Genomic DNA, 26800 nt, shown 5'->3' on the forward strand with positions numbered 1-26800 from the left:
TAAGATTTCGCAGTTTCCTCCCTTACCCTCCCTTCAGTGTGTTCTTAAACCAGCACCCAGAGACACGCTGCTCATGGCCAGCCAGGTGGTGTCACTCCCTCCTCAGCTCTTTAGCCACTCCTCACCTCACTCTGTGTGGCTACGAGTCCTTCCACTGAACTAGGAAACTTACCACCAGCTAGCCCTTAATCACATATTCAGCTCTTTCCTGCTATTTTCCTCTCTCTTCTTTTTGCTCTGGCCACACTGACTTCCTTGCTGTTTCTCTGCAGAGCCAAACACTCTCTACCTCAGGACCTTGCACTTTCTGTTTCCTTTGCCTGAAATATTCCTTCCCCAGACATCTCACTGGATACTTCCTTGTCTTCCTTCTGTTATTGACTCAAAATCACTTCATTTTTGAGAAACCCAGTCTAAAATGTCCCTTCCTACCTACATCTTAGCACTTCATTTCTCATGTCTTTCTTCTTAAAATATCCTACTATCTAATATGTATCTTTTTATTGTGTTCTTTTGTTGTTCTCTCCCTCAAACATGAGCTCCACAGCCAGAGCTTGCAGTCTGTGGTTCACTAGCATTTGCCTCATCTCCAGGGCCAACCCCCTGCCAGATCCATGGTCCAGACCCAAGTGTAGGCCACACCTGTCCCTGCAAGGCCCAGCCACAGCGTGCGTGCCTCAGAAGACCTGGGCAAGGATACTGCTCACCTGGAGCTAGGCAGAGCCTTGCCCAAAGGAGTGCAGAGGTCTGTCCCTTGAAAACATTATAGGAAGAGGTGGATCCCATCCCCCAGGCTCCTTCCTGGACAGGGGGCCCCATGGAGAACCACTGCCCCTGCTCAAGCCCTGTTCCTTCAGGGGAAGGATATTTGAGCCCTCCCTCGAGAGGGGTATGGGTGCAATTCTGCCATCCCTGTTGGTCGACTCCAGACCAGCAAACATATTAATACTTGATAAGACATGATAATAAAACACGATAATACTGTAACCAGACAGAGCCAGTATCAAACTCAAGGTCAGCTGCTCACCACTCGAAATGCTAATATTTAAGAGAAAAGTGTTGGTGGAAAAAGAAAAAGTTGCTTTATCAGGAGACCAGCAACCTGGGAAGATGGTGGACTAATGTCCTAAGACCATCTCCAAGTTACTGGTAAGGAGACAAAGGTTTTAAAGGCCGTGAGAGGGAGGGGCTGAGGGTGCATGATCAGCTTGTGCACAGTTCTCAGATCAGTTGGCATCAAGGTGGAATTTCAAACATTGCTCATCTTCTGGTTTCAACCAGTTGGGTCTACATGCTTGCAGTCAGTGATATTCACCTGCCGGGGAATCTGCTTCCTCTAAAAACAACTTAGGAATTTGTATCTTTCAGGGAACTGGGAGTTCAGTAACTCTGCTATGTGGCTGATTGATAGTCTAAATTATTACCAGTTTCCTTGCCCATCAAGGATTATTTTTTTTCCCTACATCTTCACATTTCCTTATCATTAACTCTTGAGTCAGCCTTTTGAGACTGAGGGGAGGTTTGCAAGTCTAAAGCAAAAACCGTTACTTCAAAGGACAGAGACCCAGGGACTTATGTGTGGTTTCAATATCTGAGGATGGGATATTAGGCTGATAAAAAGATTCTGAAAGACAAGAAAGAGTAGAGGGCCATCATTCTTTAAAAATGCAGAATAGGGAAGGTATCCTTTGGTCTAATCCCATGATAATTTTAGAAACATCTCAAATTCTTAAGAAAGAAAACATGGATACAAACTTTGTGTGACCTACATGAAGGAAGCAATAAATATTAATTTTAAAAATCAAAGTGGGAATTTAATAATAGAGAAACAGATCATGCTCCTGGATGGGATAACTTAATGCAAAAACCTTCTCACATTCATTTGTTAGTTCAATTTAATCCAACCAACAATATCCATGTGATGTTTATGTTCTAGAAAGTAGCAATTGAGTGTTAGTATTGACTTCTGTTGAATGTTGGGTGGGGAGTGTGGCCAGAAGTCCCCAGTGCCCGGCTCTGAATCCTGGCTTTGCACCTTACTCTTTGGGTGACATTGAGCACATGGCATAACCTGCCCCTGCCTCAGTTTCCTCATTTGTAAAATGTAGACAATACTAACACTGTCTTGTGGGGTCATTGTGAGGACTGAGTGAGTTACTATATGTAAAGTACTTCAAATGATGCCTGGCATGTAGGAAACTATATAAATGTTGTACGTGCTAAGTCACTTCAGTCGTGTCCAACTCTGTGACCCTATGGACTGTAGCCCGCCAGGCTTCTCTGTCCATCAGATTCTCCAGGCAAGAATACTGGAGTGGGTTGCCATTTCCTCCTCCAGAGGGTCTTCTCGACCCAGGGATTGAACCCACGTCTATCACGTCTTCTGCATTGGCACGCAGGTTCTTTACCACTAGCGCCACCTGGGAAGCCCAGGATAGCTTTAATAATATCACTGTGTTTTCCAGTGCTGAAGTGACGAATGGTCAGTGCATGTTGAGTGACTCTGAGCCTGACTGCTATAGGCACCTCTCTGACTGCCTCAGGGTACAAGCAAACCCCACCTCTCAAAGGCAACTGGTGACAGACTTTGAAAATAGAGGCAGAAATGCAGTTCACCAGCCGTTTTGTTTTTCTTCTGCCACTTGGAGCATGAAAAGCATTGGACAGGACAAAGTCTGTTTGCACACCTGTGATGGGCGAGTTAAATGAGCTATTGAATCCAGAGCAAGCAAGTCCCTAGCTGCTGAGGGCAGAGTTAAGCCCATATGTTTTGCATAATTCTGTCTCATCATCATACTGCTTTTGGTACAAGGAAAATGTTTTGATAGTCTGTCACTAAAATCTGTTTTTAATGAAAACATCCTGGGATCAGCTATTATTCTTATAAGACAGCTTTGTTGTGGAGTCAGTCAAGTATGGAGTTCTATTCTAAGTGTTTCCCCATCATAGACTTCCTACGATGCAGCATAAAGGTCAGGGAAGAGCAGAAGGCCCGAGCTGAGCAGGAGGAACTCACAGCTCTGGGAGGGAGGGGATTGGCGGAGAGAGACCTAGATCTTGGTCATGAACACTAACCCTAGAGGAGGACTGGCCGGGGGCTGCCCCAACCCTGCCCTCACTACCTTGGATATAGGTCTCAGCTTTGCTCCTTATCCTAGCACTGCCCCTCTGCTGCTCAGAGTTGGGGTCTGAGGAATAAGACGCTAGAAGGAGGAGGCTGCACCTCCATTTCTGTTGCCTGGTCATGGAGTTGAAACTGCCCCTAAGATGGACATCTTTGGAAACTGTCTTCCTTAGGACCAGCATGAGCATCAGGTTGGGAAGAAAATGTCAAATGGGAAGTCCTGATACTAATAATGCATTATTAGTAGTAGAAATTTAGTCAGGGGTATGCTGCAGAACTGGAGAAATATATGAATACATGAAAATTTTAAACATATTAAAATAAGATGAGTATTAAGAAAATGAATAGCTCACTGGCAATACCAAGTCCATGCTCTTCAAGTAAAGCCTGAACTGTTTTTCAGAGCCTTTATTTATTTTTTTTTTTCTTTAATTTAAGAGAGATGATCTCTAAGAATAGAGGTGGGGGGACTTCCTTTCAGGACGGTGGTTAAGACTTCTCCTTCCAACACAGGGGATGCAGATTCAGTCCCTGGTCAGAGAGCTAAGGTCACATATAGCTCAGGCCAAAACACCCAAAACAGAAGCAATATTGTAACAAATTCAATAAAGACTTTAAAAATGGTCCACATAAAAGAAGAAAAAAGAATAGAGGGGCCTAAGAAATTGGTATTGTAAGTCATTAATGACTAAAAGTGATGTATTGGCTCATTAAAAGATCTCCTCCCAGGGGAACAAATTCTATGATAATATACCCTTAACACTGCATACATGCTAAGTCACATCAGTTGTGTCCGACTCTCTGCGACCCTGTGAACTGTAGCCCACCAGGCTCCTCTGTCCATGGGATTCCCAGGCAAGAATACTGGAGTGGGTTGCTGTGCCCTCCTCCAGGTAATCTTCCCAACCCAGGAAATGAACCTGCATCCCTTATGTCTCTTGCATTGGCAGGCAGGTTCTTTACCATTAGCGCCGCCTGGGAAGCCCACCCTTAAGGTTAGTTAGTTAGTTCAGTCACTCAGTCGTGTCAGACTCTTTGCAGCCCCATGAATTGCAGCACACCAGGCCTCCCTGTCCATCACCAACTCCCAGAGTTCACTCAAACCCATGTCCATCGAGGCGGTGATGCCATCCAGCAATCTCATCCTCTGTCATCCCCTTCTCCTTCTGCCCCCAATCCCTCCCAGCATCAGGGTCTTTTCCGAGTCAACTCTTCGCATGAGGTGGCCAAAGTATTGGAGTTTCAGCTTCAGCATCAGTCCTTCCAATGAACACCCAGGACTGATCTCCTTTAGGATGGACTGGTTGGATCTCCTTGCAGTCCAAGGGGCTCTCAAGAGTCTTCTCCAACAACACAGTTCAAAAGCATCAATTCTTCGGCACTCAGCTTTCTTCACAGTCCAACTCTCACATCCATACATGACCACAGGAAAAACCATAGCCTTATTTGATAGTAAATCTTACCTCTCCTGAGAATTTAACTGGGATCCAGACAAAGGACTGAAAAAGATGAGCTTGAGAGGAAACAAAACTAGTCAGATGGTAAAAAGAAAAACAGTAGTGCTAATAATGGATTCATGGTCACAAAGTTGGACCTCAAGATTGTCATGCTGAGTGAAGTAAGTCAGGCAGAGAAGGAGAAATATCATATGATATCCCTTATATGTGGAATCTAAAATGGTACAATTTATGAAACAGAAACAGACTCACAGAGAATGAACCTATGGTTGCCGGGAGAGAAGAATGGGAGGAAGAGATAGGGAGTTTGGGATCGACATGTATACTCTGCTATACTTAATATGGATAACCATCAAGGTCCTGCCATGTAGCAGGAAACTCTGTTCAGTGTTATGTGGCAGTCTGGATGGGAGGGGAGTTGAGGGGAGAGTGGATACATGTATATGTGTATTCACCATATCAGGTGGCTTCCCTGGTAGCTCAGCTGGTAAAGAATCTGCCTGCAATGCAGGAGACCCTGGTTCGATTCCTGGGTCAGGAAGATGTGCTGGAGAAGGGATAGGCTACCCACTCCAGTATTCTTAGGCTTCCCTGGTGGTTCAGCTGGTAAAGAATCTGTCCACAATGCGGGAGACCTGGGTTCGATACTTAGGTAGGAAAGACCCCTGGAGAAGGGGACACCTACCCACTCCAGTATTCTGGCCTATAGAATTCCATGGACTGTATATTCCATGGAATTGCAAAGAGCTGACACGACTGAGTGACTTTCACTTCACAAAAGAAGGGTATTAGATTTTCTTGAGGGCTTGGGGCTACTGAAATGAAAACTGTAGAGATTTAAATGTCCCTACAACTTGGCATCCCTCTTTAGAATTCAGCAGATCCTAGATGTCAATTATCCATACTGAGGACAACTTAAGATGACTGATAGTCATGATGGTGGGATAATTGTAGTAGCTGAACAGGTTTCTGAGGATATGAGATACATCCACTTAAAGGCAGTGTAAATTCTCTTCCAGTAGTACAAACCTCCTTTGAAGGCCAGCAACTCTGGGTCTCCTTTCCCATGATACCCACCTTCAGGCCAGTGGGACCTGCGGGGACCTCACCACCCAGGAGGTGGCACCTTGGTTAGACTTTGCTCCAACAGCTCCTTAGAACTGAAGAACCCACTGCCAATCAGAATCTCTGGCTTTCTTCAGGGGTGAGATTTTGGGTGACTTTTCATTGTATTATCTGCATGGCTTGGCTTTTTAGACAGCAAATGTACACTCTATAATTCCAAAACTGTTTTAAAATTCTGTCATCTTGTATATTGCTCACTTTTATCCATTCTGCCTCAATAATCTCCACTTATCAAATGCTGGTGGGAATGCAAACTAGTACAGCCACTATGGAGAACAGTGTGGAGATTCCTTAAAAAACTGGAAATAGAACTGCCTTATGATCCAGCAATCCCACTGCTGGGCATACACACTGAGGAAACCAGAATTGACAGAGACATGTGTACCCTGATGTTCATTGCAGCACTGTTTATAATAGCCAGGACATGGAAGCAACCCAGATGTCCATCAACAGATGAATGGATAAGAAAGCTGTGGAATATATACACAATTATTACTCAGCCATTAAAAAGAATACATTTGAATGAGTTCTAATGAGGTGGATGAAACTGGAGCCTATTATACAGAGTGAAGTAATCCAGAAAGAAAAACACCAATACAGTATACTAACACATATATATGGAATTTAGAAAGATGGTAACAATAACCCTGTGTACGAGACAGCAAAAGAGACACTGATGTATAGAACAGTTTTTTGGACTCTGTGGGAGAGGGAGAGGGTGGGATTATTTGGAAGAATGGCATTGAAACATGTATAATATCATATATGGAACGAGTTGTCAGTCCAGGTTCGATGCACGATACTGGTTGCTTGGGGCTGGTGCACTGGGACGACCCAGAGGGATGGTATGGGGAGGGAGGAGGGAGGAGTGTTCAGGATGGGGAATACATGTATACCTGTGGCGGATTCATTTCAATATTAGGCAAAACCAATACAATATTGTAAAGTTTAAATATAAAATAAAATTAAAAAAAAAAACAAATGCAGACTGATTGGAAACATGAGAAAAACCAAACTAAATTTATTTTAGCAAACAATAAATCACCTGTGGCTTGAAGGCCAATGTCATGCTTTCTGAATTGGGTTTTTAATCATAGCTCATTGTGATTAGAGCAGGGTTAATATTGGTCCTGGAATAATATCTTATCTGGCTTATTTGACTTTTAATGATGGTGACTTCTACCCAGGTGGCAGTGGCAGTGACACAGTGTCCCCTCCTTCCCATATTTCACAGTTTTTGCTGCCTTTCAGCCTTGCCATTAGAAGGGCGCTGTTGGAGATAATATAACAGGGTGCTAGAGTGGATGCACTTCATTGATTATACTAAAGTCTGTGACTGTGTAGATCACAACAAACTGTGGAAAATTCTTAAAGAGATGGGTGTACCACCACCACCTTACCTGTCTCCTGAGAAACCTGTATATGAGTCAAGAAGCAACAGTTAGAACCGGACATGGAACAATGGACTGGTTCAAAATTGGGAAAAGAGTATGACAGGGCTGTATATTGTCATCCTACTTATTTAACTTATATGCAAAGTACATCATGTGAAATGCTAGGTTGAATGAATCACAAGCAGGAATCAAGATTTCCTGGAGAAATATCAACAACCTCAGATATGCAGATGATACCACTCTAAGGGCAGAAAGTGAAGAACTGGACCTCTTGATGAGGGTGAAAGAGGAGAGTGAAAAAAGCTGGCTTGAACCTCAACATTCAAAAATCTAAGATCATGGCATCCGTTCCCATCACTTCATGGCAAAGAGAAGGGGAAGAAGTGGAAGCAGTAACAGATTTTATTTTCTTGGACTCCAAAATCAGTGCAGGTGGTAGGTAACTGCAGCCATGAAACTAAAAAACACTCCTTGGAAGGAAAGCTATAACAAACCTAGACAGTGTATTAAAAAGCAGAGACATCGCTTTGCTGACAAAGGTCTGTATAGTCAAAGCTATGATTTGTCCAGTAGCCATGTATGGACGTGAGAGTTGGACCATAAAGAAGGCTGAGCACTGAAGATTTGACATTTTCAAGCTATGGTGCTGAAGAAGACTCTTGAGAGTCCCTTGGACAGCAAGGAGATCAAACCAGTCAATCCTAAAGGAAATTACCATTAATATTCATTGGAAAGACTGATGCTGAAGCTCCAATACTTTGGCCACCTGATGTGAAGAGTTGATTCATTTGCAAAGACCCTGTTGCTGGGAAAGATTGAGGGCAGAAGGTGAAGGGGGCTGCAGAGGATGAGATGGTTCGATAGCATCACCGACTCAATGGACATGAATTTGAGCAAACTCTGGGATATAGTGGAGGATGGAGGAGCCTGGAGTGCTGTAGTCCATGGGGTTGCAAAGAGTCAGGCATGACTTAGCAACTGAACAACAACACATCTACTGACAGAGTGGATACCAGGAGCTTGGAGAGCTGACACAGGGACCCGTGAAGGAACAGCTTGTCAGACGCTGTCCTTGCTGTGCTGCCCACGCCCTCCTGCTGGGGCTTCTACTGTAGGCACTGGTGCCAGGGTCTTCGGAGTTGTCCTTCTCACTGGACTTTCCTGCAGCCCTGTGCCCTGGGCTCCAAGAGTGTTCTCCATGGGTTTCAGCCCTTGGAGAGCAATAGAAGAAGTGGTTAAAGCTGTCTTTAAATCATGGGTACCTTTGAAGAAAGAATTGTGTAACTTCAGGTTATTTACAAGGTACAACTTTGTTGATCCCTAATACTGTCAACTGTCATTTCTCATGGGGTTTCCTGTGCTTGAATTCTTTGTGCTTATTCCTAGAAAGAGACCCTGTGGATATGTGAAACTTAGACAGTCTGAAAGCAGAGGGTAGGGACATATGTGGTTACTTTCATGTAGACAGATCACTTGGTGCCCCTTTCATTCCTTAATGTCCTTCAGCTCCAGCTTATTCTCATGGAAAAGGATTCTGTCTAGGTCCTCTTTGATAAGGTGGCACAGGATTTGGGGTTCAAAGGATGGATCCTTTTCTGTCTCATTCACTTTGTTTCTAAAGTCTCCACTTCTGCTCACCTCCTTATTTGACAAAGTCAAGTTTTGCAGTTAAACAGTAAATTGTAAGAAAACAATTTATAGTAAACTGTAAAGTGAAATACTCCAGTATCCCCAGGCTAAGTACTAAATACGTAACATCTAATTTGAATGGTCTTTTTTCTTTTTTTGTTCTGCCATCTCTTCTAATGTGTGTGTGTTTGATTAATTGGACCAGAATTTGGCTTAGGGCAGATGCAACAAAAGGCTCCTTTTACATCTTCTAAAGCCTAGACTGTGAGTTCAAGGGCATAGACAGTCCCCGATCATTTGTTCATTCATTTGTCCAATTCTCATTACATGTAGAGAACACTCCTTGTACTGCCCCAGCCCTGAGAAAGCTGGATCAACTCTGCAATACACTCATTATACAAATGATGTACGTAGTTCTTTTAAATTATTTTCAAAACTCCTAAAATAAATACAGAGTTCTGTTCCAGCGGCATCTGTTCTGGCTAGAGGTGGGCGGGGGGTGGTCCCAGAATGAGCCAAAACTAAAGGTGGAGAACAAAGGGCTGAGGGAAGCATGTTTTAGACGAGGGAACATCATATGCAGCTTCCAGGAAAGGAAGAGGGAGTGCCTGGGAAGGCTGTGAAACTCCCTGAGTGGCCAGCAGGAGTGGGGATATCATTTGTGGTGGGGAGAGAGGCAGGGCCAGATCCATTTGGCCTATTTGTCTGAAGAAGTCTCAAACTGGTATTTAGAACTTTAGCCTAAAAGAAGTGTGAGGTCACTAAAGCAAGAAAGTAATACAACTGGTCAGATGTTCCCTTTTTGAGAAGCATTCTGCCTGTTGTAGAGCAGGTCTTTAAGGTGAGGATGGAGACCAGTTAGGATCAACTGAGATTCAGGAGGAAAGGGAGGCTTGCACCATGATGGAAGAGGTGGAAATGGTGAGAAACAGATATCTAGAACAGCTAAGAGGAACGAGTGAATGAATTGGTCACTTGGTTGGATGCAGAGGATGGGCTTGGGGAGAAAAAGAACCAGAGGTGGATATCCAAGTTCCCCCATGGGAGATCTTGTGGATGAGGAAGACTTACAGAGTCAGGGCTGAGGATAAATAACTCCTTTGCACTGTGTTTGGGGGCTTCTGAGAAATTCCAGTGAATGCTAGGTTTGAACTTCAGATGAGAGTGCTAAGCTGTCAAAGAAGTGTGGATGTTGTCAGTTTCAGAGAGTAATAAAGTCCTTCGGTTGGAATATGAGCCCTCATGTAACTATAGGAGAGTCTGGGGACCTCCAACATGGGAAAGCCTGCAGATGGAACTGAGCTGGGTCAGCCTGAGGAGTGGTCATGTCCAGGACAGGGGCCTTGCTCCTGCAGAGCCGAGGAGCACTCAGCCTGAGCTTGGCACAGAACAGGATCTTAGGACATGGAGGCTGAACTCTCTTTCCTATTCACATCTGCTTGGACCAGGGATGGGAAGATAATCCATGCACCCAGAGTAAAAGCTTCCGACTCGCTTCTTGCATGAACACATTTGTCAGCAACACCAGGTTTCACTAGGATTTTGGAAAGCTGACATCCCATACTGCTTTCTTCTGAAATAAGACCATACCGGTTACTCTCACCACAACTTTCCCTTCAGAGGAAGATAAGTGTAGAAAATGAGGATGAAAAACTAGTGAACCAAAGTGATAGCCAGATTAAGAAGACCCTCATAGAATATCACCACAGTTTTCCTGGCATCTCTCTCTTCAAATTCTAATTGTTGACATGGTTTTTCTATTTAAAGCGGTGATGGTGTGGTGCCTGGCTACCATTTGGGGTGATACACTGCAAGGGAATAGGGCTTCCTCTTGAGTCTTTCACATCTGAGTAAATGTCAGCAGTTTAACTATAGATCTGGTTGCTTTGTGGTTGCAAGGATTTTACAAGTGGAGCATATCTGAGGATGCTTGTAAATAGTTTTCTCAGATAGCTGGGGAGGAACAGAACTCTCCCTCCCTGTAGGGCTCCCACACCAAATCTTTGTTTCCTGAAAGATTCTCACCCCTTAAACTTTAAAAATCCAGCATAAAATAATGCTGCTTGCTGTTAATTGGTCCATTTTTTTTTTCTCCAAAATGAGTATAATCCGGGATTTGCCTGGCATCCCAGTGGTTAAGACTTCACCTTTCAATGCAAGGGATATGGGTTCGATCCCTGGTCGAGGAGCTAAGATCCCACAGGTGTTGCAGACAAAAACCTAAAATGTTAAAAAGAAGCAATATTGGAACGAATTAAATAAAGACTTTAAAAAAATAGCCCACATAAAAAAAACTTTTAAAAAATGAGTATGAGCCTCATGTAATCTTTCCTTGTATGTGTCAGTTGCCCAAACCTGGTCTCTTGGTGGGGATGGGGCACAACGTTCTTCATGGGGGGAATGTCACTGACTTTGTTTGCTTGGGATACACGCTGAGTTAACCTCATTGGACTTTCCCCAGGAATTGATGCGCATACACGTGGTGGGTCATTATGCTGCTGCACCTGTGTAGTGTGAAGGTCAGTGTGTTTTTCTGATTATAAGAACCCATCCATGTCATTCCATTATAAACCACTCCACTCATAATGGAATGTGCCTCAGCCCGGAGCCCTTTGTGGTTGCCCCAGCCCAGGAATTCTCTCCAGTGCAGCCCTGACATTTGAGATCCATCACCCACCCCTCCCCCACTGCCTGCATCTCCCCCTCACCCCAAATTTGACTGTGCTCCATTTTGAGATGATGTTCTTTGCATGTTGCGTTCTTCTTGTGTGATGTGAATGTACGGTTGTCACAAGTGAATTTGTACCCGGAAGCGAACACTCTCTGACGCTCCTTCTGGAATGACAGCTCGGAGCTCTGCTGGGGTGTGGGTGAATACTTTGCAGTTGATACGGGCATGGAGAAGCACACCTGGAGACCAGAGCAATGATTTCTCCTGCTGATTCTGAGTGGAACCAGCCACTGGGAGGTTACCAGCTCATTGCAGTGGACCTCAAGCAGCTGGTGGCTCTCCCAAAGGATCCTTCTTTCAGATCCCCTCAAACGTCCCTCTAAGTCCTCTGCTGCTAGGATTGCACAGTTTTATGACTTGTGGGCGCAGCCCTGGCTTGTAAAAATCGCAGCTCATATTTACTTATTTGCACATATGCACGGTGCATCAGCGTTTGTGTTGCACACTTTTCTTGTGTCAGTTCCTCTCCACTCACGACAATCTGAAGAGGTAGATATGACCATTGATGTACTAGAGAACTGGGCCAAAGAGGGCTCAGTCACTGCTCTAAGTCTCCCAGTGGGTAAGTGAGGAGCAGGGATTCAAACGCATCCAGGCTTTCTGAGCTAGCATCCTTGTCCGTGGGCCCTGGTGCTGCCCTGGGAGCATGCACTCAGCCAATCTTGAAATGAGGCTTTTGTTTACAAATAATAAAAGTTACATCTGCACAGTGCCTCACATATGTACTAAGCATATTCAAGTGCAGATTCAACTAATCCCTGAAATAACCGTTCAGCGAGGATAAGAATGCATGGGGATGTTCCTTAAGTGTCCCGGTGGTGCCCAGCCTGTAGCAGGATGAGCAGGCCTCAAGCTCAGCCCTTCTCTTCCATCTCACCCCAGGGCACCACTTCCAGAGCACCCAGAGGGGTGCTTTCTTAATGAGTGAGTTTTGATGAATGCATTTAGAGAATGAGCATTTTGTGTATTATATTCAGGAAGAATTAAATTGGGACCTAGTTGTGTGCTGCTAAATGTCCAGGGACAGTCAGAGTGTGGTGACTTTAAATGTCCTTTTCTTATGGCACATCCCAGTCTGTTGTGCTGTCAGAGTTGCTTTCTCGAAGTTCACCCGGTTACTCCCACCCCTAGTCTTCCCCATTTGGGGAACACTTGACTTTTGCTAAAAGAACATTTTTCCCAATGCATGGCACTCTCATCTGCTTATACCCTGCTGGGACTTCTGAATTTTCTCTTTGGATGTAAAGATATACTGAGAAGCCTTTTAAAAATATCAAGTAGTTCCTTTGGGTGCATTTAACATTTTGGTAGAATGTCCCCCCTTTTCTCTTTCCAAGACTAACATCCTTGCAAAGTGGGGACTTCCCCGTCCCAGGGAATCTCAGCTCCTCTGCATTTTCAGATACAAACTGTTCCTTGAAATAAAACTCTCTGAATCTAGTAGCACAGTTAAGTGGGCACACACATCATCTCAGGGGATTTTATTCAGTGATCCAGGAAACACAACAGTTGAGCATCCTCCCCTGACATTTATGTGAGTGAGCACTCCCTGATTAACAAGAAAGAGAAGACAGCGATCACAGCTGATTCTCCCAAAGGACATAGTTTATGAAATGCAATCATAACCACAACCTCTTGCATGACAATGACACTGGAAACCCGAGGGGACAGAATCAGCTGCTTTATTCCCAGTTTCCATTGCAAGTCACTGTAAAACTTCCTGTCCCCAACTCTGTAGGATAAAGGAAATCTTCTGGCCCTATAACTTTTGCCTTTTTTGATTAAATCTTCAAAATAAAAAATGATCCCAAGGTTTTCTACACCTTCCTAATATGTTCCAAGAAGATCTACCATGTTGCAAAATGAGTGTGCAGCATTACTAGCTGTTAAAAAGGTCTAATAGGCACCCCTGGCTGAGAACTGCTACAACTGGTGGGAACTAAGTGTTAATGAACAAGACAATGGAGAAGGAATCTACAAGGCAGATCATTATGCTACAAAGAGGGTCTTCTTGCTCAAAGATAAGTTTCCTGAAACCTCTCAAAGCTCCATTTTGGAAAAACAAACAAACCTTATGGCTTGTGTGTTACAATGATTAGCATCTCTGTGTTTGTTGGGTCCCTGAGGACATAGACGCTGATTGTTCATGAGAAAAGTAAAGCCTGGAAGAGAAGAGGAAGAAGAATCAGGCCGGGACTGCAGCCTGACAGTCTCTTCCAGACCAGAGCTCTCAGGAGCAATGCCTGCCTGTTTTGAAACACTCATATTGGGTGGGGTTAGCCAGGCCTTGGTAGCCTCATGTCGCTCAGAGCACCCTCAGAAGACCACATCTCAAAGGCTGAGGTGGACCTGAAGGAGTTGGGGGTTGTTAGCTGATGCCCTCCTGGAAGCTGGGCAGTGGAGTCCTTTCTTAAAGGGCTCTCTGAGAAGCTCATCTGCCACACCCTCCAGGGACTTCAGAAAATCAGTTTTTCTGGGCTTTTCAGAATTTGATCAGAAGCAGCTGGAGACAGGGAGACAGTGCTAAGATGTGATCCTTTGCCAGAATTCACAGCCTAATGTAGTGGGAGGGAGGGGAGTGGAAGAAAGAGAGCAAACTCTGGCTTATTAGGTTTCTCTCTGGGTCAGGGCGTGTGCTAGGTGAAGAGATTTAGAAGAATAGGCCTTTAAGATTCCAGGAATCTCAAAACTTCTCACACAGAAAGTGAGGACCAGAGAGACTGTGCCCAGGATCTCCCAGAGATGGCAGGGCCCCAGGAAGCCCAGGACTCAGCTCCACTCAGCTTCCTGTCTGTTCCTGACCCAACACCCCGTAGACCCAAGTCTGCTCACAACTTCTGTTAAGTTATGGAGTGTTCCTGGTCTGTTGCTTCCTCTTGACCCCAGACTATATGATAAAGGAATGCTATGGCTCCCTGACATTTTGTGTTCTTATTATATATTTCAAACTGAAAGTGATCCCAAGACTTCCTGGACCTTATCCCACCCCTTTGTATCCACGCAGGGTGAGCTCCATGTCTAGAATGAATTAGAAAACCGAGGTGTGAATCCTTGGGTGTCTGAAGCGCACAGCTGGCTCTCCTTAACTTCCACTATAGCTCTGTCTGGCTTTTCAGTTACAGTGTCATCCAGGCATAAATGGAAAATGTCATCAGAAGCCTCAGTTCCACCCTACAATTTGTCATCTTGACACCAATAGAAAGTCGGCATACCATTAATTCTCTACACTTATTGATTTGGAAACTCAATTAAAAAGCTGACTGCTATCCTCTTCCTCCTCCTCTGATTCTCTTCTTTCCCCTCTTCCTCTCGCTCCTCCTCCCCTCTCCCTCCTCTCCTCTTTACTCTCCTTCTTCTCCCCCACCAAATAGTCTTCGGTTTCTAGAGTCCTAAGCCACAGTACTGCAGTGACTACTGTAGCTAAATCTCCCTGCATATGAAGCCACAAGCTTTCGACTTTACCAAGTTAGGGACCACCATGGTCTCCCCTCTAGCCTTTCTCCAGTCACTGCCTTAACTCAGTCCTCCTGGACTCGGAGAGAGAAATACTGTGATCCACATTGCTAACGGGTGAGCTGAGTCATGCCCTTGGCAGAGTCAAGGAACTATGTCAAGGAGACCAGTAGTCTTGAGTGAGTCTGGAAGGGGTCTGACCTGACAAGGGATGTCTTCTTCAGGGTCTGCTTGCCTCTGCCCAACAGGTGATGGGTGCTCCCCTAACCTTGAACTAGGATTATCTGGGGTGCTTTGGGTCTGCCTGAACCTGAGGGGAGAGCTCTGCCACCAGTATTTTCTCATTAGAAAGCAGCAGCCTCAGCACAGAGGTAAGACTGCCCTGCTGACTTGCTCACAGCCTGCCCCAATGATAGTTCTGAGCGTCATCCTGATGCAGCAGCCCTGGAGGACCAGGCCACGCAGGCTCAACCGTTTCTGTTAACTACCCCCAGCAGGACCGGAGCTGCAAGCCCAGAGCAAGGCTGGGACAGTGAACAACTTCTCCGTCTGCTCTGTAGAAGGTGTCTTGTTTTGAATACATAATCTGTCCTGTTCTTTCAAAGTAAGTGCTTTTATAAAAGGTCTGGACTGTCCTTTAAACATCTTTCTTTTTTTTTTCCTCACTTAACAGGAAATGTATTTCTATCCTTTTGTGGACTTAACTTTAGGAAAGGAGCTTGGTAGAGGGAGAATGCTTTTGTGTGAAATTCAAAGATTGGTTTAAACTAGGGCATGCACATGGCATAGCTATTTTGCACAGACAGCAGGTGGCAAAAACATGCATGTGTGGCTAGCTGTTTGGAGCTTTGCTTATTTGAAGTAGTGTATGATAAGTGGTTTTGTTTGAGCAAAGGAGTACCAGCTTTATTTGCAGCCACAGAGGAGATGCCCTTCTTGCTGGGTAGTGCTAGATTTAGAGCCAGAATTTTCTTTTTCAGCAAGAACTAGAAGTTCCCCAGCATTGCTTTTTATCCCCTCATGCCCATTTGTGTGCAGAATTCTTAGAGAACGCAGCATTCCTAATGTCCTGCTACACTCTCCGTACAGCACCGTGTGTCAGCAGATATGGGTCCTGGGTCTGTTTACTCAGCTCTGCTTTCTAAATGAAAGTTCTTGTTTTACACGGCTTCAGACAAGAAGTCAGGATTTTCATGATCACAGCTAAACACATGAGTGGATGTGTATTTGCCTTTCTCTCTTGCAGATTTTTTTTTAGCAAAGTAGAAGCAGGATTTAGGATTTATTTTATTCTCCTTCAAATTTTTGGATAGGAATTATCCTGAGTTACCCAAAGCAACCTCAAGAACCCCTAGAAATTGGACATCAGACTCTGGCATAAGAGCCCTATAACACAAGCTCCTCCTGGCTTTGATGTTTCAGATCAAGGCATGGATCAGTCATTTATTATTCACTGGGCACCTATTAATTATGCACCTGCTATGAACCAGATAACGGCCGATGTGTGGGAGAGACAACCAAGAGAAGACGGATGAGCCCCTGCCCTCATGAAGAATTCATTCTGGTTGAGGGGAGGGGCTTGTCAGAAGGTGAACATCACAAATAAGTTTATAACATGTTGTCAGGAATGGAGAGGGGGTAAGAAGAAAGAGAGCAGGGTAAGCATGTGTGGGGAAGAGAGGGCCTGGAAACACCATGTTCACCTTCTCTGCTGCTGCATCCCACTTCTGGGTTCAATCTCTGAAAACCCATGCTGTTTCTGAACTTGTGTAAAAATACAGTCCCATGGTTACTACCACCTCTACACACCTTAAAGACATTATTTTATTTAGCTGCCAGTGGCTTTTGTTGGATATGATCTTGTTGATGACCTGTAAGAAAAAAAAATAGGCAATTTTACAGAAAAATTGGTTTCTTTTGGGAAAAAAAGCAAAAGTTCTTGCAGCCCTGAGCTCCAGTTCTGCTTGGCAGTAGGTGGCAAGAACTGAATGTGGTCTCTGTTAGGACCTTCTGATTGTCATTGTTGCCACTTAGCTCACCTGCCTCTAAAGGCAGCCATGGTTCCAGCCTATTTTGGTGCCAGCCCTTCAGAAGTTCAGAGCAGTGATGTTTCCTGTATCAGAACCCTTCCTAACTAGATGGGCCCATGGAGCTTTCTCCTCCTTCCTTCCCCTTCAGTCACTTTAGGTAGGCTCAATGCTTTCTGCTAGCTACAAGGGGCTGTCAAGGTGCTACCAAACTTTCACAGTTCCAGGCTAAGTTGGAGAAGCCATCTAGTTGAAGAATGAACCCTGTCCTTTTGCAGTCCCAGATGGCTTTCACATGACCCAGAAGAGCAGGAGACTCAATGCAGTTCACAACACCTAGTATATTTTCATTCTGGATAGTTACAGGTTGTAAATAACTCAGATGTTCTAAGAGTTATAGTTTCATTACAGTTCCACCTAATTAAAATGAAAGCCCATTCTCTGGTTATTTCATCCTTTGTCCCTTAGACAAATCCATCAACCAAATCTTCCCCTGACATGAAGAACAAAATGTATTAGCCAAAGCACATGTTCCAATTACTGTTTATTTCATTTCTGTTTGACTTTTCACAGTACCATGCCATTCATCACCTGACAGGTAGGGGTGTGACCACAATGATTGCAAGAGGCGGTGTCCCCTGAGCTAGACAGGGCACGTGCCATGGGATCCTTGGCTCATGGGATCCTCCCGAGAAACTCATTGTTCAGCAGCACCCTTCTTGTCCCAGCTGGTCAATCAGTGTTGACCTAGAATTCACTCACTCACACAGAATATTTCCAAATGTATGTAACTATCATAACCATATGTTTGTAAGCCCTCTAATCAGTGTTTAAATTTACTTAAACAAATAACATTTCCCTACTCCATAATAGATAATAGAGCTTTACTGGGCAATGCCTTCCATCTGTTCTTTTTCTCCTGTCAGAAGGATACCTCTGACTGTCCTCTGCAATTTTTTGCCCCACCCAATGTTCCCATTGCTAGGGGGCAGTCTGATCCTCACTCATCAGGGCTGTGCTCATTCTTCTGAAGGTGGATCTCCTCATGGCCATTCTATGGCTACAGTTGCCTAGGATCCCCAGCAGCTTTAGCATCAGCTGGGAGCTTAGAAATGTATACTGTCAAGCCCACTCCAGAAATGCTAAATTAATATATGCTTTTTAATAAGATTCCTGGGAAATTCACATAGACCTTCAAGTAGATAAAGCATATACTTTCACCACAGCCATTGGCTCTATCCACTTTGACTAACAGCCTCTTGCAAGAAAAACTCCTTCAACCCTGAATGGATATTCTCTGATCACTGGTTGTGAGTTCCCCAGTCAAACACAGACCCTCACATTTTGTGATCTTAATTTTTGGTAGTTATTATATTCAGGTAAATGCCACCATATCATTAACAGTTGGCCATGGTATAAAGTATCCTTGGGAACTAAGTCATTCATCTGAAACATCTAAATGGTCATTAAGGGAAAAGTAATCTTGCAGTATAGTTTAACAGTGGAGGTAGGATGTGGAAAATCCAATTAAAGTCATTAAAAGACAGCTGTTAAATTAAATAGATTGTTATTTCCAGGCAGGCAAGACAGAAAAGTGGTTAAGCACTGACACGGGAATCAGGGACCAGCCTGGTTAGGGTCCAGCTTTGCTCCCAGCTTTGTGACCTTGGAGACGTTACTGAGCTCAGTCATTCACAAATCCACCTGCTCAAAATAACCATCTGTAGAGCTTGGAAATAAATTCACAACTGCTCTGGATCCATCAATAGAGTCTCTGCTTTAGGTTTTTTGTAAGACCGAAGCATCTGCATTTTTTAAAAACCCTCAGGTTATTTTGATATCTGAATGAGTTTGGGAACCAGTAGCAGCTTTATGGAGCTTCTAACTGAAACCATTAGGTAGCGTTCCAGGGAGCTCTGAAGAGCTCCAGTCCTTTATGTCTGAAAGACTTTAGTGAGAAACAAAGTGATAAGTGATTTATTAGAATAGGATGCTTGTGAGGCCTACAAGTAGGTGGGCAAGAAGGTGCCATGCCCTGAGAACTTACTGGGCTACAGTTTGATAATCAAAGGAAAAGTGGGGAGGGGGAGAATACCTGTATCATTCTTGAGTGGATGTCATGCTTTCATCGTTGACTTCTCCTCCGGGTTGGACAGTGGAGTTTTTTTGTCCCTACATGGACAGGATAGGTCCACAAATTATTGTTTTTTTATATGTGCAGAGAGCATGTCCTAACTTACTGGGTTCACTATGCAGGATATGGGCCTCATGCCACCACTGTTCTATTGTTTTTTATATGTGCAGAGAGCATGTCCTAACTTACTGGGTTCACTATGCAGGAAATGGGCCTCGTGCCACCACTGTTCTATTGTTTTGGAGCACGCCTCGTGCTTCCGTTGCATGGTTTTGTTGCTAAGCAAGCCTGTTTGGTTTTGTGGTTAAGCAAACCTTGTTTGAGTAATCATTAACTTACAGGGGTCTCTCATATCTTTTCTACTTACAATCTGCTAGTGGGATTAACTATTTAATCACCTACTTTGTCCCTTTACTCTGTCCCTATCATAACCCCTTTGTTCTCAAATGAGGATAACAATGGAGCAGTCTTGTGGATTTAATGGTAACATGAAGGGCAAGGTCCTGTCTCGTGCCTGAGACAGTAGTTGCTCAACATCAACAGTGATGATAACAAGGATGATGGTGATGCTGATGGTAATGAAGGCGGTGGTGGTAACAGGGATGATGATAATGATGCAGGCTCCATTTACACGTCAGTTGGTATACACAAACCTACGTTCTTTATTAGCTTTAATTTAGAATGGGCCTCTGTATAAAGTGAAAGTGGAAATGAAAGTCACTCAGTCGTGTCCAACTCTTTGTGACCCCATGGACTATACAGTCCATGGAATTCTCCAGGCCAGAATACTGGAGTGGGTAGACTTTCCCTTCTCCAGGGGATCTTCCCAACCCAGGAATCGAACCTGGGTCTCTTGCATTGCAAGTGGATTCTTTATCAGCTGAGCTACCAGGGAAGCCAGGCCTCTGTATAGAGGCCTATGAACATAAATTGCCAGATTAAGTATGATTATTTTATTATGACTGCTGGTAGTTCTGCATCAAGCTTTACTCCACACTTACAATAACACTGTTTTCTATTTGTTTATTACTTTCAATTTTCCAAGTGCTTTAAAATCCACAACATTCCCTCCAATCTTAAGAGGTGGACAGAGCTATCACAGGAAATTGCCTTCATTTGATAACTGAGGAAGCAAGGGACTTCCTTAGAGCTGCCCCCTGAGCAACCTGGAAGAGGGCTCAAGTCTTTGCGCCCAGGATCTATGTAGAAAAACTTCTGTCTTTCAACCAAAAGCTCATATTAAGGGGGAGTTTCCCGGAAAATCTTGATTGACTATTAATAAGTCTCCAAAGGTTAGATTAACAATTGTCCGGGAAATATCTTTGTTTCCTGAGTCAGTCTCAAATTTCATCTTATCTTCAGGTCTTTTCAAACCTGAGGAGACCAGTCACAGAGGATCCTTCTTGCACAGGAAAATCAATGACCACTCAGGGTAAAATAGTATAGTGAAGTAAAATAGCATAAGTGAAGGATAACACAATTTAGGTATTTGTTAGAAGTATGACATGGTCTACCAATCTTATATTGTAGCACATGTATCTGCACCTTTTCATGAATTCTCTCATGCATTCTCACTGGAAAGTTGTGTCAAAGAGTTCAACAGAATATACTAGAAAGCACACATATCAGCATTAAGTCAGGATACGATCTGCTGACATCATATTCACAGGAACTCAATAAAAACTTCCTTGCCTTCCCCATTTTCTTCAGCAAAGGTTCAGACCTCCAGCTACCTTGGAACATGCTGTGTGAAAGTGTGCGAGGAGCCAGGCCCCTGTCAGCTCTACTTCCATTAAATCATCATTTCTCTCCTCCTTGACACTGGCCCTCCCTCCGCCAGAAACAGTCACTCTCTACTTCCTTGAAAACCACAGAACCAATTGTAACTGTTAGCTGTTTAAATTTGTCTCCATCAAAGTCACTTATACCCCTAAGACCCTGAGGTGTTACTAAAATGAGGGTATTGAGTTACTTTCTCTGGGACCACTTTCCTCAGTGGGCTACCCTGTATCATCTCTGTGCACTCCATTCAGTAACCCACTCCCTTCTTCTTTATTGCAGACATGTATGGAAAAGTTCGATTACAAGTCAAGAATGGGAAACACAATGTCCTAGGGAATCAATACAATGAATTAACAATTAGAATCCCAGCTCTATATTATTAAAAATTAGGGCATCTGAGAGCTGAATGTGTGCCCAATGGGATCCAAGTTGCTAACCCATTTGTTTTGATTCCTCATCTGGAATCATCAGTTCAGTTCAGTTCGGTCACTCAGTCATGTCCAACTCTCTGCGACCCCATGAATCGCAGCACGCCAGGCCTCCCTGCCCATCGCCAACTCCCAGAGTTCACCCAGACTCATGTGCATCGAGTCGGTGATGCCATCCAGCCATCTCATCCTCTGCCATCCTCTTCTCCTCCTGCCCCCAATCCCTCCCAGCATCAGGGTCTTTTCCAATGAGTCAACTCTTCGCATGATGTGGCCAAAGTATTTCAGTTTCAGCCTCAGCATCAGTCCTTCCAATAAACACCCAGGACTGGTCTCCTTTAGGATGGACTGGTTGGATCTCCTTGCAGTCCAAGGGACTCTCAAGAGTCTTCTCCAGCACCACAGTTCAAAAGCATCAATTCTTTGGCACTCAGCTTTCTTCAGAGTCCAACTCTCACATCCATACATGACCACTGGAAAAACCATAGCCTTGACTAGATGGACCTTTGTTGGCAAAGTAATATCTCTGCTTTTGAATATGCTATCTAGGTTGGTCATAACTTTCCTTCCAAGGACTAAGCATCTTTTAATTTCATGGCTGCAATCACCATCTGCAATGATTTTGGAGCCCCCAAAAATAAAGTCTGACACTGTTTCCCCATCTATTTGCCATGAAGAGATGGAACCAGATGCCATGATCTTACTTTGCTGAATGTTGAGCTTTAAACCAACTTTTTCACTCTCCTCTTTCACTTTCAAAAAGAGGCTTTTTACTTCCTCTTCACTTTCGGCCATAAGGGTGGTGTCATCTGCATATCTGAGGTTATTGATATTTCTCCCGGCAATCTTGATTCCAGCTTTTGCTTCTTCCAGTCCAGCGTTTCCCATGATGTACTCTGCATATAAGTTGAATAAGCAAGGTGACAATATACAGCCTTGACGTACTCCTTTCCCTATTTGGAACCAGTCTGTTGTTCCATGTCCACTTCTAACTGTTGCTTCCTGACCTGCATATAGGTTTCTCAAGAGGCAGATCAGGTGTTCTGGTATTCCCATCTCTTTCAGAATTTCCCACAGTTTATTGTGATACACACAGTCAAAGGCTTTGGTATAGTCAATAAAACAGAAATAGATGTTTTTCTGGAACTCTCTTGCCTTTTCAATGATCCAGCAGATGCTGGCAATTTGATCTCTGGTTCCTCTGCTTTTTCTAAAACCAGCTTGAACATCTGGATGTTCATGGTTCACGTATTGCTGATGCATGGCTTGGAGAATTTTGAGTATAGCTTTATTAGCATGTGAGATGAGTGCAATTGTGCGGTAGTTTGAGCATTCTTTGGGATTGCCTTTCTTTGGGATTGGAATGAAAACTGATCTTTTCCAGTCCTGTGGCCACTGCTGAGTTTTCCAAATTTGCTAGCATATTGAGTGCAGCACTTTCACAGCATCATCTTTCAGGATTTGAAATTCCATCACCTCCACTAGCTTTGTTCATAGTGATGCTTTCTAAGGGCCACTTGACTTCACATTCCAGGATGTCTGGCTCTAGGTGAGTGATCACACCATCATGATTATCTGAGTCATGAAGATCTTTTTGTTTAGTTCTTCTGTGTATCCTTGCCACCTCTTCTTAATATCTTCTGCTTCTGTTAGGTCCATACCATTTCTGTCCTTTATCGAGCCCATCTTCACATGAGATGTTCCCTTGTTATCTCTAATTTTCTTGAAGAGGTCTCTAGTCTTTCCCATTCTGTTGTTTTGCTCTATTTCTTTGCACTGATCACTGAGGAAGGCTTTCTTATCTCTCCTTGTTATTCTTTGGAACTCTGCATTCAAATGGGAATATCTTTCCTTTTCTTGTTTGCTTTTCACTTCTCTTCTTTTCACAGCTATTTGTAAGGCCTCCTCAGACAGCCATTTTAAGTTTTTGCATTTCTTTTCCATGGGGATGGTCTTGATCCCTGTCTCCTGCACAATGTCACGAACCTCCGTCCATAGTTCATCAGGCCATCTATCAGATCTAGCCCCTTAAATCTATTTCTCACTTCCACTGTATAAGGGATTTGATTTAGGTCATACCTGAATGGTCTAGTGGTTTTCCCTACTTTCTTCAATTTAAATCTGCATTTGACAATAAGGAGTTCATGATCTGAGCCACAGTCAGCTCCCAGTCTTGTTTTTGCTGACTATATAGAGCTTCTCCATCTTTGGCTGAAAATAATATAATCAATCTGATTTCAACGTTGACCATCTGGTGATGTCCATGTGTAGAGTCTTCTCTTGTGTTGTTGGAAGAGTGTGTTTACTATGACCAGTGCGTTCTCTCGGCAAAACTCTATTAGCCTTTACCCTGCTTCATTCTGTACTCCAAGGCCAAATTTTCCTGTTACTCCAGGTGTTTCTTGACTTCCTACTTTTGCATTCCAGTCCCCTATAATGAAAAGGACATCTTTTTTGGGTGTTCTAAAAGGTCTTGTAAGTCTTCATAGAACCATTCAACTTCAGCTTCTTCAGCGTTACTGGTTGGGGCATAGGCTTGGATTACCGTGATTTTGAATGGTTTGCCTTGGAAACAAACAGAGATCATTCTTTCGTTTTTGAGATTGCATCCAAGTGCTGCATTTCGGACTCTTTTTTTGACCATGATGGCTACTCCACTTCTTCTAAGGGATTCCTGCCCACAGAAATAGATATAATGGTCATCTGAGTTAAATTCACCCATTCCAGTCCATTTTAGTTCGCTGATTCCTAGAATGTCGATGTTCACTCTTGCCATCTCTTATTTGACCACTTCCAATTTGCCTTGATTCATGGACCCGACATTCCAGGTTCCTATGCAATATTGCTCTTTACAGCATCAGACCTTGCTTCTATCACCAGTCACATCCACAGCTGAGTATTGTTTTTGCTTTGGCTCCATCCCTTCATTCTTTCTTGAGTTATCTCTCCACTGATCTCCCATAGCATATTGAGCACCTACTGACCTGGGAAGTTCCTCTTTCAGTATCCTATCATTTTGCCTTTTCATACTGTTTATGGGGTTCTCAAGGCAAGAATACAGACCTCTCCACCATGACCCATCTGTCTTGAGTGGCCCCACATGGCATGGCTTAGTTTCTTTGAGTTAGACAAGGCTGTGGTGCATGTGATCAGATTGGCTAGTTTTCTGTGATCATGAATCCTACTTCCAAGCAAAAAGATTAGAAATAAAAACCATTAAGGAATCAAGTACTGTTTCAGATACTGCACTACGTTGTTTTGAGAACTTCAATCACCATTGCCTATAGCAAGATTTATTCCACAAATATTTTCTGTTTAACATATTGCTTATTCATAAATATTTGTGGCCGGTTTACTCTGGACCAGATGCTGTGCTAAGTGCAGGTGATAAAATGGTGAGCAAAGCCAGCCGTGACTTTCCAGACTTTGAGTCCAGTGAAAGGAGAAACCCATTCAAATTGTAGCCAATATAGGTATTATGAAGTCAAAGAACATAGCTCTGTGAGCATAGGTAAGTGGGGAGCTTTATCTGGACTGGGATTTAGGAAGTATCCCTGAGGAAAGGATGCTTACTTGGACATGGAAACATGAACTGTAGTTGATTAGGTAAGAGAGGACAATTTGTCTTCCTTATTCTAAAAATTGATGTCACCTGCTACCAAGAAAATATGATCTCATTATTTAATATGAAGAGGTATAAAAATAAGACAAGGCAGTACTTTTTAGTTGATCTTTTCTAGAACCATCTTTTTAATTTTCAAAATGTATTCCTCCTTACCTTGTATATCAGCCCCAATTATTAGATAGATAGATTTTTACTCTTTTCTGTGGGAAATTGCTCTTCAAGTTCTTGCACACTCTCAGTCCATAACATAGTAAGCCCTCATCGATATTTTGAGGGTTTTCAAGAAAAAGAATAATGACTTTATTTCCTTTATTATGCTACCCAAAATAGTGAATGTGAAGGGTGAGTTTATTGTGTCATAAAGCTATGTGTGGAGTAAGAGACCTACAGAGCACTGTAAAAAGGAAGAATTACAGTTCAAACCTAGTAAGAATGTAGTAGAGTAAAAGATGAGCACTGAAGTAATTCCTCCTTATTAATAATATCACAGTCAAATACTGGAATAATTAATAAGTAATACATTAGCGTAATGTCTACCAAGAGACTGATTAGTTCAGTAAGAGACACTGCACTAAAAGCAACATTTCCTAGGAATATTATCCTCCTCTTTATCTCCCTTCTCTGTGTGGCCCCAAAAGGAAAGAAATGTATATAGATAATATATATTCCCTTCCCCACCCCCACAAAAAGGAAAGAAATGTGTATAGCAAATGTATTGTGAATCACTTGTTTGGTTCCGTTTATACTTCATTTCAACCTGAGTCTGGTGGGCTGGTGGCTCAGATGGTAAATAATCTGCCTGTAATGCAGGAGACCTAGGTTGGATCCCTGGGTCAGGAAGAGGAAATGGCAACCCACTGCAGTATTCTTGCCTGGAGAATTCCATAGACAGAGGAGACCAGTGGGCTACAGTCCATGGGGTCGCAAAGAGTCAGACACTGAGTGACTAACACTTTCACTTTCAACCTTAGTCTAAACATTTTAGTATAATTGACAGAGGAGTCAGGAAACTAAAAGGAAAAATGTCTACTCTTTTCTCCTTCCCAATTAACAATTTGTGTTACAGTGATTACTGCTAGGTATTTGCTTTCTCTTTCAATCATTCATGCAATCTGTGAGCCTTAACTGATTTCTGCTTTAAGGGCTGTGGAGCATCTAAAGGAACAGGACACAGATGTTTACATGAAGACACATATATATAACACTCCAAGATGAGGAATCAATAGTTGTCCATAAAAGGCTTCTGCGTTCACATAAACAGGGAAACCTGGACAACCCTAGGTCAAACAAACTATATCTGATTTCTTAGCTGAAGGGGCTCTCAGAATGTTTGGTATGTGATGAGAGGGAGATTCAGAAAAGCAGCATTTGTATGGCATTTTTTAAACGTATCATCTACTAACATGAGTCCTTGGGTACACTCCGGGAATGTTCTTCTAAGCAGTTGAGCAGGACTCTGCCTTATGGGTAAGGAGGCTGATATTAGCAGGGCAGGTTAGAGCCCTAAGCGAGAGGCATGGCGTCCAGGTCAGAGTTCTGACTCTCAGAGGGGCGTAGTAAGAAGCCTCTAGTGGTAAGTTGGTGGGAAAACAAGACATCTAAAACATGGTCATCTAGACCAAGCCAACTAAATGAAGATTTACTTTATTTGCATTATTAATTTTAGTGATATTAATTATTAATAGTAAAAGCACTATGTTGAAGGTCAGTAAGTTCCAGGAATTTAACCATGGTCAATAAATATAACTATAGGCCCTTTCTTCAGATTTTTTAGGTTTATATCCTTGTTTTACCACTACTGACTTACATGACAGAGGTAAATGACTTTGCCTCTTTAAAACTCAATTTTTTCATATCACCATGAGAATAATAATAACAGTATGAACTACAA

The 26800-nt window shown here is 43.3% G+C and overlaps 1 protein-coding gene across 8 annotated transcripts in view; it reads left to right on the forward strand.

Moving 5' to 3' along the window:
- HECW1 (HECT, C2 and WW domain containing E3 ubiquitin protein ligase 1) overlaps positions 1 to 26800 on the forward strand; it is a 481203-nt gene that overhangs the window by 140126 nt on the left and 314277 nt on the right. For 3 of the 8 annotated variants that reach the window (XM_027539204.1, XM_027539205.1, XM_027539203.1), the window contains exon 2: positions 11191 to 11248. The exons of the other annotated variants lie outside the window; for them this stretch is intronic. In XM_027539204.1, coding sequence (XP_027395005.1) covers positions 11222 to 11248 — 27 coding nt within the window. In that variant the 5' untranslated portion in view covers positions 11191 to 11221. The remainder of the gene's footprint in view (positions 1 to 11190; positions 11249 to 26800) is intronic. 8 annotated transcript variants of the gene reach the window in all.

The sequence above is a fragment of the Bos indicus x Bos taurus genome, chromosome 4, assembly GCF_003369695.1.
Source record: "Bos indicus x Bos taurus breed Angus x Brahman F1 hybrid chromosome 4, Bos_hybrid_MaternalHap_v2.0, whole genome shotgun sequence".
Lineage (NCBI taxonomy): Eukaryota > Metazoa > Chordata > Mammalia > Artiodactyla > Bovidae > Bos > Bos indicus x Bos taurus.